Source organism: Mytilus galloprovincialis, chromosome 9 (genome assembly GCF_965363235.1).
Source record: "Mytilus galloprovincialis chromosome 9, xbMytGall1.hap1.1, whole genome shotgun sequence".
Classification (NCBI taxonomy): Eukaryota; Metazoa; Mollusca; class Bivalvia; order Mytilida; family Mytilidae; genus Mytilus; species Mytilus galloprovincialis.
In genome coordinates, this window is record NC_134846.1 from 66,263,188 (window position 1) to 66,277,629 (window position 14,442).

The window sequence follows — 14,442 nt, forward strand, 5'->3', positions numbered from 1 at the left end:
TCAAACCAAATATGCACAATGTCATGATTCAGAAAAAGTTTCAATACATTCAAATAAAGGGTTAAGAAGTTACAGATACAAAATGGGTAATCCTTAAAAAAATCCATGATTAGCTTAAGGAAACCCCAAAAGTTAAAAAAAGATTCAATTTTTTTTTAAATAGGAAGCTCTCAATGACATTATCTGGTGAAATGTCAGAGAAAAATCTGATCAGGGATTTAGAAGAAGAGAGGATACAAATTAGTGTAGTTTGTAAAATATGGCAAATTCCATGTCATGTCAAATAAAAACTCCAAAAATCATTTTATGAAAATTCTGTAAGGCAATTCAGGAGCAGCTGCAAAAGTAGAACGGAAGGATGAACAAAGTATAATACCGGTAAGTATTTACTGAAACACTGAAACTATAAAATTTCGTAACAACAGACTATCAACATGACGGCAAACTTGATATTAGTTGTAGTGTTGAAACAATCAAGGGCAATAACTCATAAACAACTAAAATGTTAATCACTAAAATCTGTTGTGACCTCTGTTTTGTCATGAGAAACAACATATTAAAAAGTTTAAAAGAATTGGATCAAGCAATCTCAAGTTATCATAAACAAGCCTCAAGTTATCATAAACAAGCCTCAAGTTATCATAAACAAGCCTCAAGTTATCATAAACAAGCCACAAGTTATCATAAACAAGCCACAAGTTATCATAAACAAGCCACAAGTTATCATAAACAAGCCACAAGTTATCATAAACAAGCCTCAAGTTATCATAAACAAGCCACAAGTTATCATAAACAAGCCTCAAGTTATCATAAACAAGCCACAAGTTATCATAAACAAGCCTCAAGTTATCATAAACAAGCCTCAAGTTATCATAAACAAGCCACAAGTTATCATAAACAAGCCTCAAGTTATCATAAACAAGCCACAAGTTATCATATATGAGCATATATGGGACAGCAAGATAATAAATAAGTATCATGGAAGACAGTTATTAAGATATCACATTAGCTTATATTTATTCAATTGGCTCCTTGTAAAGACCCCACCCATGGAAACACTTGGTAAACTTCTTATGTTCTTTGTACTTCATGGCAAGTAAAAGCTTCCTTGGCTTGTCCGGTTGTTTGTTCCTTAGATGCTGAATATAAACCTGTAACAGAAATGTAGTAATGGATATATATGTCAATGTTACATTGTGTGAAATAAAATTGGACAAAATACTATTCATACTATTTAAAATCTATAACAATGGTGGGTTTGTGTTATAAATCAAGTTAATATAGCATGCACATCAGGACGAGAACATGATAATCTAATAATAATATTCATCCTGCTTTGTACTAATTTGACACACTGCTGGATATTTAACGTGCTAGTTTAAAGGTTCATAGTCATGATATATTTTTCAGACTCTTAACTGACCAGTATTTCCATAAAAGCTGTAAGCTTAGCAAAGAAACTTCTTATTTTCAAGTCTTTTGTTGACCCACCAGTTTTAACAATCCCCTTCACAAGAGGCAAGTACAATGCATGGAGATCACAGACACAAACAGAAAATTTGTCTAATAAGAAATCTTTATATCATATATAGATTATATAGCTCTTCTATCTACTGAAACATCAACCTTTATACAAAAAGAAATCATTGCTATCATGGGAATAATATGCCCTAATATGGCATTCTGTAAAATTATATAGTGAGACAAAATGATTTTGACTATTCATAATGTTATCAAATATACAGTAAAAATTGAAAGATATGATCAGAATAATTACCTGTGCACTTTTAAATGTTAATTTGATTTCTACATCACTGGTCTTTTTACCAACCCAAAGGAAAACTTGTTCACCATTATCTAATATCATACCGTCATCATCTGCTAAATCATCCTACAAAAGTAGTCAGAAAAGTTCATTTGTGAAATATGTGCATGCTGTTGATAATCTTTTCCATTCTCTTAGAAAGAACAATAATCGACCTTGATAACAATGTTTACATTGCTTAAACTTTCTACCCCTTAACAAAGTATTTTAACTATTAATACAGTTGTATTTTCCATGATTCCACCAAAAATATGGCCAAGGTTGCAATTTTTAAGAAAAAAAAACATTGGTGGCACAATTTGCTATTCTTATATAATGTTTGTTGAATGTGATCCTTGTATCTTGTAGCTTGAGCTGTACACATTGATTCTAAAAGACAAATGAATAAATCTTTAAAACAAAAAATGGTACAAATAAGATGACTTTAAATCTTTGTTCTATTATACATCCTGGAGACTACATTAACATTGCATGGTGGAGTATTCAGGAGAACTAAACTAGAGCAGTAACAACAAAGATGAGAAAATTAGCATTTCTTATCTTTTTTATTTAATATCTCACCTGACAAAAGTCTGCACATTTTTCTGAGACTGTAAAATATCCTTTCTCATTGGAACATCTAAACAATCTTGCACAGTTCATAAATGAATTGTCCTTTAAATAAACAGAGAATTTTATTCACATAACACATTGAATAAAACCTTTCAATTTCTAGTTATGTCACCTGATCAACAATGTATTATTGGGCGCAAGACATTTGAGCGCCGACGTTAGAGCCCATTTAAGCGCTGGATTAATCCGCCCATTTTAGCGAAAATTTACCTGGTTGAATAATGCTCACCTTACTATATATACCATGAACAGTAATTTATATTGGTCTAATGTTTAAGTTGTTTATATTTTCATCATGGAAATACAAGTTGTTAAAACGAACAAAGGAAAAAAAAGTTTAATTTGTGATGAATTCCAATATAGGATAAACAGACAAAAGACTGCAAAACTAGATTAAGGACATACAAGAAAGCATCTATTATCATAAGGCAAACGAACAGCCACAATCATGAAGCTGATGAACAACAGATTGAATGCCACATCCTCCGTACACGAGTTAAACCAGGCTAGAACAGACTTTTAACATGTGATTTAGCCTTTTAAACTTTTAGATCTGTATTTTAATTGAAAAGTTTTATATTGTTTTATATTGTGCTGTCTTGAGTCTATTAAACATTTTATAATTTATTTACTAAAAAGGGTTAAAAATATTTCGCTAAAATGGGCTTTGACAATTTTAATTTTTCGCTATAATGAGTTAAAATTCTGGCGCTCAAATGGGTTCTACTTTGGCACTCAAACGTCTTTTTTTTTCGCTAAAATGTCCTATCAATGCGCTCAAATGACCTCCGCCGGTATTATTTATGCATAAATACTTTTAAAGCAATTTTTCAGTGAAAACAATCAAATTTTAATTATCATATACTGGAAAGATATAATGCAGGTGATTATATTTTTATTTTTTTACTGTAAAAACCAAATTATCAGATCAAAAGGGACCTTTTGATCAAAATATTCATTAGGCAAACACCAGTTTTTCATGCATACAGGGGGCATTATATTTTCCAAGGATATTAAATTTCCTGTTTTACAAAAGGTTGTGTACAAGTCTACAGAAATTATTTACTTCCTTGAATATTCTTTATTCACAAAATCAACAAAATTGGTACTCCACAAATAATAACGAAACCACAGTATTCATAAAAGATATAAGATAAAACTTACATGTTCATATGGTTTTTTACCACCTATTCCAACCCAGAAAAAGTTTTCTGGTTCTTCTCGCTCATTTATCATCTGTACAGTGTAATTATCCTAAAAATAGAAATAATGAAACATTCCTATGAACTTTAAGAATATGCATTCTAGTTTTCATAAAAACAGTAGTTTATATTTTACAGTGTATTAAATATCAAAATTTCTCTAATTCGTTGTGAATTTATCCCTTTCTGCACCCATTGTATAAAAAAAATTAATCAATGTGTGATTCGTTTGATCTCAGTTTAACTTTGGTTAAAATCCAATAATGACGTCAAATTTTTCTTGCTTTCCTCTGAATTTCCTATTGTGACGGCATGAAAAAAGGCGACCATGCCTGATGACCTCACATAGAAAGAACACATCTTTTTGCAGATCATTCTTAAAGAAGGAATAATTTTGCCTGCATATTGTTTGAAAATCATTATAGAAACAGATTCAACAAACAAATCTCGTGTAATACGATACTTATCCACTCTCGACAGTTAAATTTTAAATATTTAAAAAAAACGCTCTGCAAGCCTCACGTTTTAAATTTGAAAATTTAACTGTCTTGAGTGGATAAATATCGTATCACACTTGATGCAGTGGTAGAATCTATATAAATTTACAATTTCATTCTTTTCATAAAACTATTTAGCAGATATAATAACCTGGTAGCTACAACTTTCATATAGGACAGACAGCTTACAATCTTGATTGTTTTAATATGATATTTGGTATATTCATTTTTAACCTGGGCCAAGGCAACATTTATAATGCTTAATTTCTATGTACCAAGACTCCCTTCTCTTTAGGAAAGCACTTGACAACAAGACCAAGTATGTGGTGAAATATATTTGTGGAAAAAGTCAATCAATATGATATTTTTACTTACAGCATACATCATGTAAGCTATCTTTTCTGCCAGAGTTGCTTCCTCATGTTCTGCCTTACCACCTATCCACACATATACAACGCCCTTCAAATCTTCACTGTCAAATGGCACCATCAGTATAAAACTGTAATTAAATATGTATCCAAAACATTTTAATGAACTGTTTGTAATACAGGGTTTGGCAAAATGTTTCTATCCATAATGGAAGAAAACTGGAACATTACTTTATGACATCATCACTTGCTAATTTTTTTCCAATAATGTTGCAGTTTGCTACGTAAGAAATGAAATTTCCAGTCTTTGTCCAAATAGTTAAAAAAAAAATAATGTAAAATCGTATCTTAAATATTAGAAACAAGAGTGCACACACTGAAATGTGTCGCCTTCTTTACTAATCATTGATATTATGTTGATAGTCCTAAGTATAAAGCTTTTTTACAACTGTCACATAAACGTTACATTAACCAAGATAACTAAACAAAGACCAATGAACCATGAAAATGAGGTCAAGGTCAGATGAACCTTGCCAGGCTGACATGTACAGCTAACAATGCTTCCATAAAACAAATATAGTTGACCTAATACTTATAGTTTAAGAAAAATAGACCAAAACACAAAACTTAACACTGAGCAATGAACCGTGAAAATGAGGTCAAGGTCAAATAAAACCTGCGCGACTAATATATAAATCATAAAATATTTCCATACACTAAATATAGTTGACCTATGGTGTATAGTATCAGATAAAAAGACCAAAACTGAAAAACTTAACTTTGACCACTGAACCATGAAAATGAGGTCAAGGTCAGATGACATCTGTCCGCTAGACATGTTCACCTTACAATCCTTCCATACAACAAATATAGTAGACCTATTGCATAAAGTATGAGAAAAACAAACCAAAACACAAAAACTTAACTATAACCACTGAACCATGAAAATGAGGTCAAGGTCAGATGACACCTGCCAGATGGACATGTACACCTTACAGTCCTTCCATACACCAAGTATACTAGCCCTATTGCTTATAGTACCTGAGATATGGACTTGACCACAAAAACTTAACCTTGATCACTGAGACATGAAATGAGGTGGAGGTCAAGTGAAAACTGTCTGACGGGCATGAGGACCTTGCAAGGTACGCCCATACCAAATATATTTATACTATTACCTATAATAAGAGAGAATTCAACATTACAAAACATCTGAAATTTTTTTTCAAGTGGTCACTGAACCATGAAAATGAGGTCAAGGACATTGGACATGTGACTGACGGAAACTTTATAATGACATTTTTTAGTGTTTCTGCAGATATCTCATATAACCGAAATCTCAAATTGTCTATTTTTGAATCGATCAAATAAGCATTTATATCATAATCAGTCTATTACTTACCAAAAGCAAGAATTAAGCTGTGATGCATCTGGTTTTACCTACAAAATGAAATTAAAAATCATAATTTCCTGATACTTGATCATCATTCATTTAATGACAGCTTGCTAACAAATTATGCATTTAATATATTGAAGAAATGCTTTCATAATCACTATTTATAGAAGAATGTATCCATGGAACTAATTGCAGTAACTAGAATGTGGTTTTATTGATGAACAGACAATTTGAGAGAATTTCCGTTTTAAGTTTCAAAATAAATAACAAAAAAAAAACACTACCAAAATAACATGATGTTGACATATTACATATAGTACTGTGGTATTGTTATTGTTTTTTCAATGTGATATGTTGTACCTATTGATCAACACAGGATAAAGACAAAAATATAAGCTTATACAAAAGTAGGCATGATGACAGTGAAAGCATTTAATAGCCATGTTTTTTTTTCAATTCTAGTTCATTTCATGTCTTCATATTAATATTGTTATGATGTTATTATTATGTATTTTATTTTGTTCAATTATTTATTTTTGTATGTAATGGAGAAGACGTTCTAAGTTGCAAAACTTGTGTCTGATCCTATTGTCAATGTTTAGGACAAAGCATTTAATATGACTAAATTATCATTCCATGTCAATATGATAAATATAATGGATAGGGTATGCAGTAAGGTTGTGTAAATGTTTGAACAAAAAAAATCAACAATTTCAAAAGAAAAAAGGATATCGAAGCATGGAAATAAGAATTATACCTGTATACACCTGGTAGCAATGGGACTACCATTAGCTCTTAAATAGAACAATTCTACATTTGGTTTAGGAGCTTCTTGTGATGGTAACTTTCTCTTTCCCCATCTTATTACAAACATCCTCTTGAAATGTGATAAGAATTTTAAGTTTTCTTGCTGTTGGTGTGTCCTCACAACTTCTAACTTGTCACCAAATAAACCTTCAAATTTCTTTTGTAAACTGAAACAAAGAAAGATACACACTTATGTACATAAAGGAGAACAAATATCATTACTGTTTAATCAGAAGATTAAGCCATATGCATCAACTGTAACCACATTAACACTTAAATATATTCTCATGCAGCCCTTTCTAGCTTACAATGTGTCAATTTATTTTCGAGATTTCTTATTTTGTTGATATATTCTGATAAAAACCATTCAAGTCTGCATATACAGTGAAACCTGGGTAAACCGAACCCTGATAAAACCGAATTTCAGTTTAAACCGAACAATTTTCAAAGTCCCACAAAATTTTCCTATCAATTAACGTAAATCTAACCTGAAAAAAACGAACCCTGTCAACACCGAATTCCGAACGCTTTTTGAAGGCTCGTTAGTAAATTTGTATCTAAAAATTACCTGTCAAAATCGACCAGTACCAATCAAAACAATAAAATATTATTAATTATTTGCATGATTTAATTAAACAAACACAGGATGGCAGAGTATCCCCGAAGGTATTTGAGTTTTAATGAACTTGTGAGTTGTTATTACAAACTAATTAGCATGTCTGTGTCCATGTATAAAGTGATTTTTTGTAAAGAAACGTTAAACTGGTCAGCTACCCCCATCGCTGATAATGACAAGAAAGGAACTTTCCCTTAGATCAATTAAATGCACCCTACTCAAATAATTACGGCCACAAAATCGAAACTGCCATTCTGTAGCTAAACTGTTTAATTAAATAATACTTTTAAAGCCTTTCACCGGATTAAGAAGTCTTGCAACACAACAAGGTCAATGGATTTTGATTGCTGGATTCCCTTTAGAATCCCTATATATTTGATTCGAATGCTCCAGAAGACTTCCGTTAGCTATTTAGCAACGATAAAGTCCGAGAATAAACTGGACCCCTGCTGTTGTTTCACTGTTATCGTGAGCCGATGTATCAATCAGCGGGTGACCAGTTTAGTCTGAGAACTCGTGTGTACAATGACGTTCCCGATTCAACTACGGAATCGTCATTTGACAGTGACTGTGAATCTGAATTGGTCAGTGAATTAATGGATGAGAAAATAATTATAAAAAGCAAAATCGCTCCACGTCGGACATCTCCCAACGATGAGCGTGATTGACGGAGTGGCGTTTGATTTATAAACAAAAATGTAGCAAAACGTCTATCTTCATCTTCTTTTATTTTTACATTTACACCTAAATCAACACAAAAATAAGCTGTCGTCTGTTGTGTCACCTATTATCCCTTTTTATTATTTTGGTGTCGACTTCCGTTTACCTCTACAATCCGAACACCTGTGAAAACCGAACAAAACGCAAAGTCCCGTGGGTGTTCGGTTTGGACAGGTTTCACTGTATTCATGACTTCTTATTCACTTTATTTTTTGTACTCTGAAATCACAAAATCTAGTCTGTTTACAGTTAGCCATCAAATGTTTAAAGCATCTTTTTTCCTGCCAGAACTAGAGCACACATTCATAAAAACACCATGATGTCTAAAAAAGCCATCCCATGTTCGAGACATCTTTTTCATGCTAAACCATGACAACACATTCATATACACACCTGAAAGTGAAAGTAAGCCACCCCATGTTTGATGCATCTCTTCCCTGCCAGAAATAGACCACACATTTAAAATCTTCTTCTGGTGGCTCTTCATTTTCATCTTCTTCGTCATCATCATCATACTCAACAGGTAACCAGTATCTACACAGGAACACATAACAGTCTTCTGTGTGGAAAATACCTGTAAGAATATTTCAAACAAATACATTAGACATTTGAAGTGCATTAACACTGTCGAAGACTGACTTAAATTAATCAAATCTAACTATTGAAACAAAATAGCCATCAACATTGTGAAATAAGTGATTAAATTCAAGCTTGATTTTATATAAAAAAAAATCCTCATAGTTTTTGCTTTCAGTTACAATGGCAAGATAATAAACTACCACTTATTTTTCTCCAGATCCTATATGATATCGAAAGAAATTAAATGAGTTCTAACTGATGAAAGTAATTTGCATAAAGTGTATTACCCAATTCTTCATCAGGTAATCTGACAAATTTCTTCCCTTCTAATACAAAAGCTTCCATTCCATCTAAATCTTCATTCCAGTCCTGCATCATCTGTTCCTGTAAATAAAAAGCGGTGATAAGAATCCCTGAACTTCTGATATTAATGAAACAGGGACCATCACTGAGATAGGTGTGTCAGTGGAGTAATTGTTCACAGCATGCAATAGTGTTGTTGAATAAAAAATTAAATAAAAAAATAAGTGGTGAAAATAAAGTGTCTCTGTACTTGATCCTCATTTCATGAGGTTATTTATATGTTGCACGTTGAGATGAATCGATAATGTTTAAAATGCAAAACTTTTTTGATGGTTTGTCAATTTTAATATAATTTATTAAAAAAGGAAACTAAAATTTCAATTTAGTTTTTTTAAAGAATTCTCTATCTATAAGTGTTATAAATGTAAACTCAATTTAAATTTGTACTTTTATGTTACAAAATAATTATGCATGTAACAGTAGGTATTTGTGGACTTTCCACCACTGTGTTAACAGTTACAGAACTATGACTAATTGTTTTCTCTGAAAAGATACATTTAAAATGAAACAAGAATGTGTCCCAAGTACACAGATGCCCCACTCGCACTATCATTTTCTATGTTCAGTGGACCGTGAAATTGGGGTGAAAACTTTAATTTGGAATTAAAATTAGAAAGATCATATCATAGGGAACATGTGTACTAAGTTTCAAGTTGATTAGACTTCAACTTCTTCACAAACTACCTTGACCAAAAACTTTAACCTGAAGCGAACGGACGGACGCAGAGACTGACGAACGGACGCACGGACGAACGGAGGCACAGACCAGAAAACATAATGCCCCTCTACTATCGTAGGTGGGGCATAAAAATATATGGTAGACCATTTATATTAGAAAATATATATGAACTTACTGCTTCTTCCATAGGCATGGGAGGTTGTCGTGGCATAAATAATGCTGAAAGATCAGTTTTCATCTTGTCTCTTTCCATAATCACCTAAAATATGTCAGAATAATGTTTCAAATATTACTTAAGATTTTTACACAGCCCATTGGTAAAGCCAAAATAATTTCCCCTTCATCTTTTGCTATTGTATTTTGTTTAAAGTTCATTAAGGTTCATCCAAAAGGATTTATGAATTCATAGGTTATATTTTTCAACCTATGATAAATATTAATGAATATAAAAGTACATTTATCTCTAAAAATTCTTGAAAGACAAGATTCATTTTCATTATGCATATTATTCTTTGACGTACATAAGATTTATTATAATCTGTCAGACCATGTCAGAATTGAATTTAAATCATGATTTGTTTTTTGCATGCACCATTTCCTAAAGTCATGATAAAATTTCACATTTTTTCCCTTTGAATAACAATAGCTGAAAAAAAAAAGGCGCAAACAAATTTCTGAATTTACAGTATATGAAGTTTTTCTTCTAATGAGGCAGGCTAATATAAAGAAAGTATGTTTAAAATACAGCAATAAATGTGTCATCTTTACCTTTAGATCAGCTCCTCTCCTGGTAATAGATTCTGCAGTTCTTGTAAAATCTACAGGTAATACATCATCCCAACCAAAGAATTTGGTCTTAAATATCTGAGATTCTGTCCTGAAAGGCAAAATCAAACTATTAATTCTAATGAATGGCTTGGTTTTCTATTGCTATGTGTTTTATTATATAATTCTTATCTTCCTTCTATCAAGATATGAATCAACATGTAATTACACAGTATGATCACAAATAAAAACATTTTAACAGACGAATAGAGGTATTTTTTCTTTTCATTGAGTTGCATACACCTTATTGCTATTTTTCTGCCAAAACTGGACATCACAAATGTTCCGTCAAAATTTTGGAAGTCATAATAGAAAATATCTGATGCCACAATGGAAAAGTGATTGTTGTATCACATTAAAATTTCAAGCAGTGCAGATTCTCGGGTCAACCAGTGCAGATTTCCAAATAGCGATAACGTGTATTGATTTTTTCACTCTTTACACCCACCCCAAATCCTTTTTTATCAGATTGAACTTACCCCTGTAAACATCTGGTCACTGTACAATAATCTGGTCTGTCAATCATAGAGTTTAATTCATATGACAGCTTTAAGGCTGCAGCTCTGATCAGTCTGGTAGACTTCTTTCCTATCCTTTAATAAAATAATATATATATTTTTCAAACATCATCTGAATTTTATAATAATGAAATCAATATCATTAGCATTCTTCTTTTATTTTTATTTTTTAATTAAAAAACATGATCATAATTATATTTAAAGCAGTAAAATTAGAAGCAATTTCAATTTAAAAATATCTTGTCCTTTCATTTTTTCCCCACCTTAAGTTATATTCTATTATCTAATAAAACTCTATATTCATATGGTAACGGTATTAAAAGACTACATACCATACAAAGAGATCAGATTTACAATCCAGTATATACACATTTTTTGTGTCCAATAATTTCTGGACAAGCCTTCCTTTTGGTATTTCAACTGAAAAAAAAATAACATCAACATTTAGGAAGGTCTTTAAATTCTTGATATTTTAGATGAAATCTACATCTTTTAATAAAGTCTTCTAAGTTATCATCAGATATATGTTCAGGAATTATAATTACCATATGTAATATATAGAGAATAATACATGGCAAAATCTGTATCATATGTCGTATCATCCCGAGACACCAATATCAGTCCAAGGGCCTTGTAGGCCCGAGGGATGATATTGGTCGAGAACGATACGGCATGTGATACAAATTTTGCCATGTTTTTTACGCTTTATCGCGTGCTGTTGTTTGAAAAATATTTTGTTTATTATTGTATTTTTTTGTGTGTTTTGTATTTTTTATTGTTGCATTTAGTGTGCCAAAAAATATGATAAAGGGTATGCGATAAAGGGTGCGCACCAAAGTTGCGCAATATGGATTAAACAGCAGGCTATTTATCCCATATGCAAAACTACTGTATTTACTACTAAACATATGATAAAAAATAAATAATTTACTTCGACTTTAAAATAAAAAATTTCTTTCAAAATTTGGCCAAGATTATCAAGTAATTTGCATCATGCTTACCAGTATTTCATGTATTTTCATACTATGAATAAATTCAATAACATGTCCCATTCATGGACCCTAATGTAGACTAGGAAGGTAAGACATAAATAGACATGGGGCCAAATTAGCCCTAAAATCAAATGTACTTCAAACTGTCTGTGATTTGCAGAATCAAATTTCTTTTTTGTATTGCTTTTATTATACAAATGTATTGGTTAGTTGTTGATATATTTACATGTAACACCTCCTTATATTCCTATTCTTACCCTGTGGTAATTCTAAATATCCCATTCCTAATCCTACTTTGTAGAGTCTGGGTTCTGCTGGCTCAAAATCATCTGGCACAATTTCCTGAAAAATTAAGACACGAAATATTGTAACATGTAACAAACTTTTTCCTCTGAACAGTCTGAAGTTTCAATTATGTTTGCAAAACTTCCTACATCCTCAAATTTGTATGTACACATATGGCTTTTCCATTAAAACATACATTAGACAAAGGGAAGGTAACCTGAATTTGCTACTATGGATAAGTGCAACATATGTATAAATAGTACATGTTTTAAATGTAATCACATCTCTAAAATTGCTTTTATGGACAGATGCTCTACTTTCCTAGTGCCTTCCATTGGGTATCATCGAGGTTTAAAGGAACATAATTTTAATTAACTATTATGCAATTTTCAATAAAAAGAATACTTATATTTGCTGGTTAAAATTGTGCTGTAATGATGATACATATATTTTTCTGAGCACTAAAACACATTCAGTGTAGATCTGAGAGATAAACAGAAATGTTCAGGTGAAAATATATAAATAAACTATTAAAGTACCCCAATGAAACCATCTGGTTGTGCTCCTAACGCTTTCCAAAATGCTGCTTCCTCTCTAGCCTGAGACTCCATATGTATTTCTGCTTTATTCTTCCGTTCATTTTTATTGATCTTTTCTGCCACCAGTCTGAAAGTATGAAATTAAGTAATATAATTTGTCTCAGAGATCACAGTTCAGTTATACATAATTCAATTTTAAATCATTATCAATTTATTCCAGCAGTTTATTTTGGTTTTTGCCATTGAATTTTGACTTGGACTTTTGATTATTAAGTTTCCTGAAAGTTTGGATTGAAAAAAGTGTTTTCTAATAATGAGTGACAGCAGACTTCAGTTATAGTCAGACATGTAGCAAATGTTTAGCTTTTAATAACCTTCAGTGTAAACATTTGGTGAAACTAATAATATGGAGTTATCATACATCATGTGGATAATCAGCCATTTTTTCAAGCAAGTTACAAATCTTTGGAACAATATAAGGACTATTCAAATATTAAACGACTATAAGAGGGCATTAAGGAATTTATTTTTGAACATGTATCAGGTTTAATCCATTTATTTATAGATGGTCAGACAAAATTATATGTAGATATCTGTTATATCTTACCTTGTTTTGGTCCTAATAGTCCCTCGTGCTAACTTGCCAACCCATACAAATATATCATTGCCATTGTCCATCAGATATACAAATCTTCTGTCTAATGACCTGACACTAACATCAACCTGAAATATCATTTAATCATACAGCATTTATATCAAAAACAAATTACATGCTTTATTTGAGAAAATGTGTAAGAAATTAAACAAACTATGATGAAACTTACATTCATGAATGAATCCTCTTTTATCTACATTTTATAAATAATTCAAAAATAATTCAAGATGGAAATGTTACTTGGTTGCTTAAACTAAATGCAATATTATACCAAATTTAACATAAACTAACTTAAAATTAGGGTATAATAAAATGTGATGCATGTAATCAAATGTACACTTACCCTTTCCATGTGTATAGCATGTGCCCCTGAAGCTCTGTATAGTTTAGTTTCATACTCCTGTAAAAGATCAAAATCCTATTTGTATTAATTCTTTGCATTAACTTATTGTTAAAATTTACATTTCACTGCAAACATACTATTTTGATATTTTAAATCATTGATTTATTTTTTAATTAATTCAGTTTTTTTAATTCTGTTATCATATCATTTTTTTAAAAGCAATCTGAAGTCAAACCAGATGTTCCGCAGGGCACAGCTTTATACGACCGCAGAGGTCGAACCCTGAACAGTTGGGGCAAGTATGGACAAAACATTCAAGCGTGATACAGCTCTGAATTTGGATTGTGATCAAATTTTTGACATTACATGGGTTTTTTACACAAAACAAATGTCAAGATTTTACAAATCAATTAAAGATTTCTTCTTCAAACTTATTTAAATCTAAAATTAAATAGTTGACACAGCATAGGTTTCTGACACAGAATGAATGTGGTCTAATGAACTTAAAAAATTTTTTTTTGCCTTTGAGCAATTCACTATGCTGTTGAATATTAATCCTCTCAAAAAAATGTTTTAAGAAATTTTCTTTTTATTTATGAAATCTGAAATGAGAAAAATTTA

The 14,442-nt window shown here is 31.2% G+C and overlaps 1 protein-coding gene across 2 annotated transcripts in view; it reads right to left on the reverse strand.

Annotated features, from left to right (window-relative positions):
• Positions 1-455: 455 nt before the first annotated feature.
• LOC143045692 (protein flightless-1 homolog) overlaps positions 456-14,442 on the reverse strand; it is a 36,858-nt gene continuing 22,871 nt past the window's right edge. Inside the window, exons 19-36 of one of the 2 annotated variants that reach the window (XR_012968994.1) lie at positions 13,822-13,878; positions 13,431-13,546; positions 12,824-12,950; positions 12,257-12,341; positions 11,340-11,427; positions 10,969-11,082; positions 10,433-10,541; positions 9,840-9,923; positions 8,910-9,006; positions 8,437-8,617; positions 6,658-6,874; positions 5,907-5,944; positions 4,512-4,635; positions 3,602-3,691; positions 2,387-2,479; positions 1,778-1,891; positions 904-1,151; positions 456-609 (exon numbers count right to left, since the gene is read on the reverse strand). Coding sequence is in view for 1 of the 2 variants with exons in the window: in XM_076218379.1 (XP_076074494.1) it covers positions 1,017-1,151; positions 1,778-1,891; positions 2,387-2,479; positions 3,602-3,691; positions 4,512-4,635; positions 5,907-5,944; positions 6,658-6,874; positions 8,437-8,617; positions 8,910-9,006; positions 9,840-9,923; positions 10,433-10,541; positions 10,969-11,082; positions 11,340-11,427; positions 12,257-12,341; positions 12,824-12,950; positions 13,431-13,546; positions 13,822-13,878 (1,869 nt within the window). In the remaining variant the exon portion in view is untranslated. Of the gene's footprint in view, positions 1,152-1,777; positions 1,892-2,386; positions 2,480-3,601; positions 3,692-4,511; positions 4,636-5,906; positions 5,945-6,657; positions 6,875-8,436; positions 8,618-8,909; positions 9,007-9,839; positions 9,924-10,432; positions 10,542-10,968; positions 11,083-11,339; positions 11,428-12,256; positions 12,342-12,823; positions 12,951-13,430; positions 13,547-13,821; positions 13,879-14,442 lie in introns of both variants that reach the window. The other variant, XM_076218379.1, reaches the window with a different exon arrangement.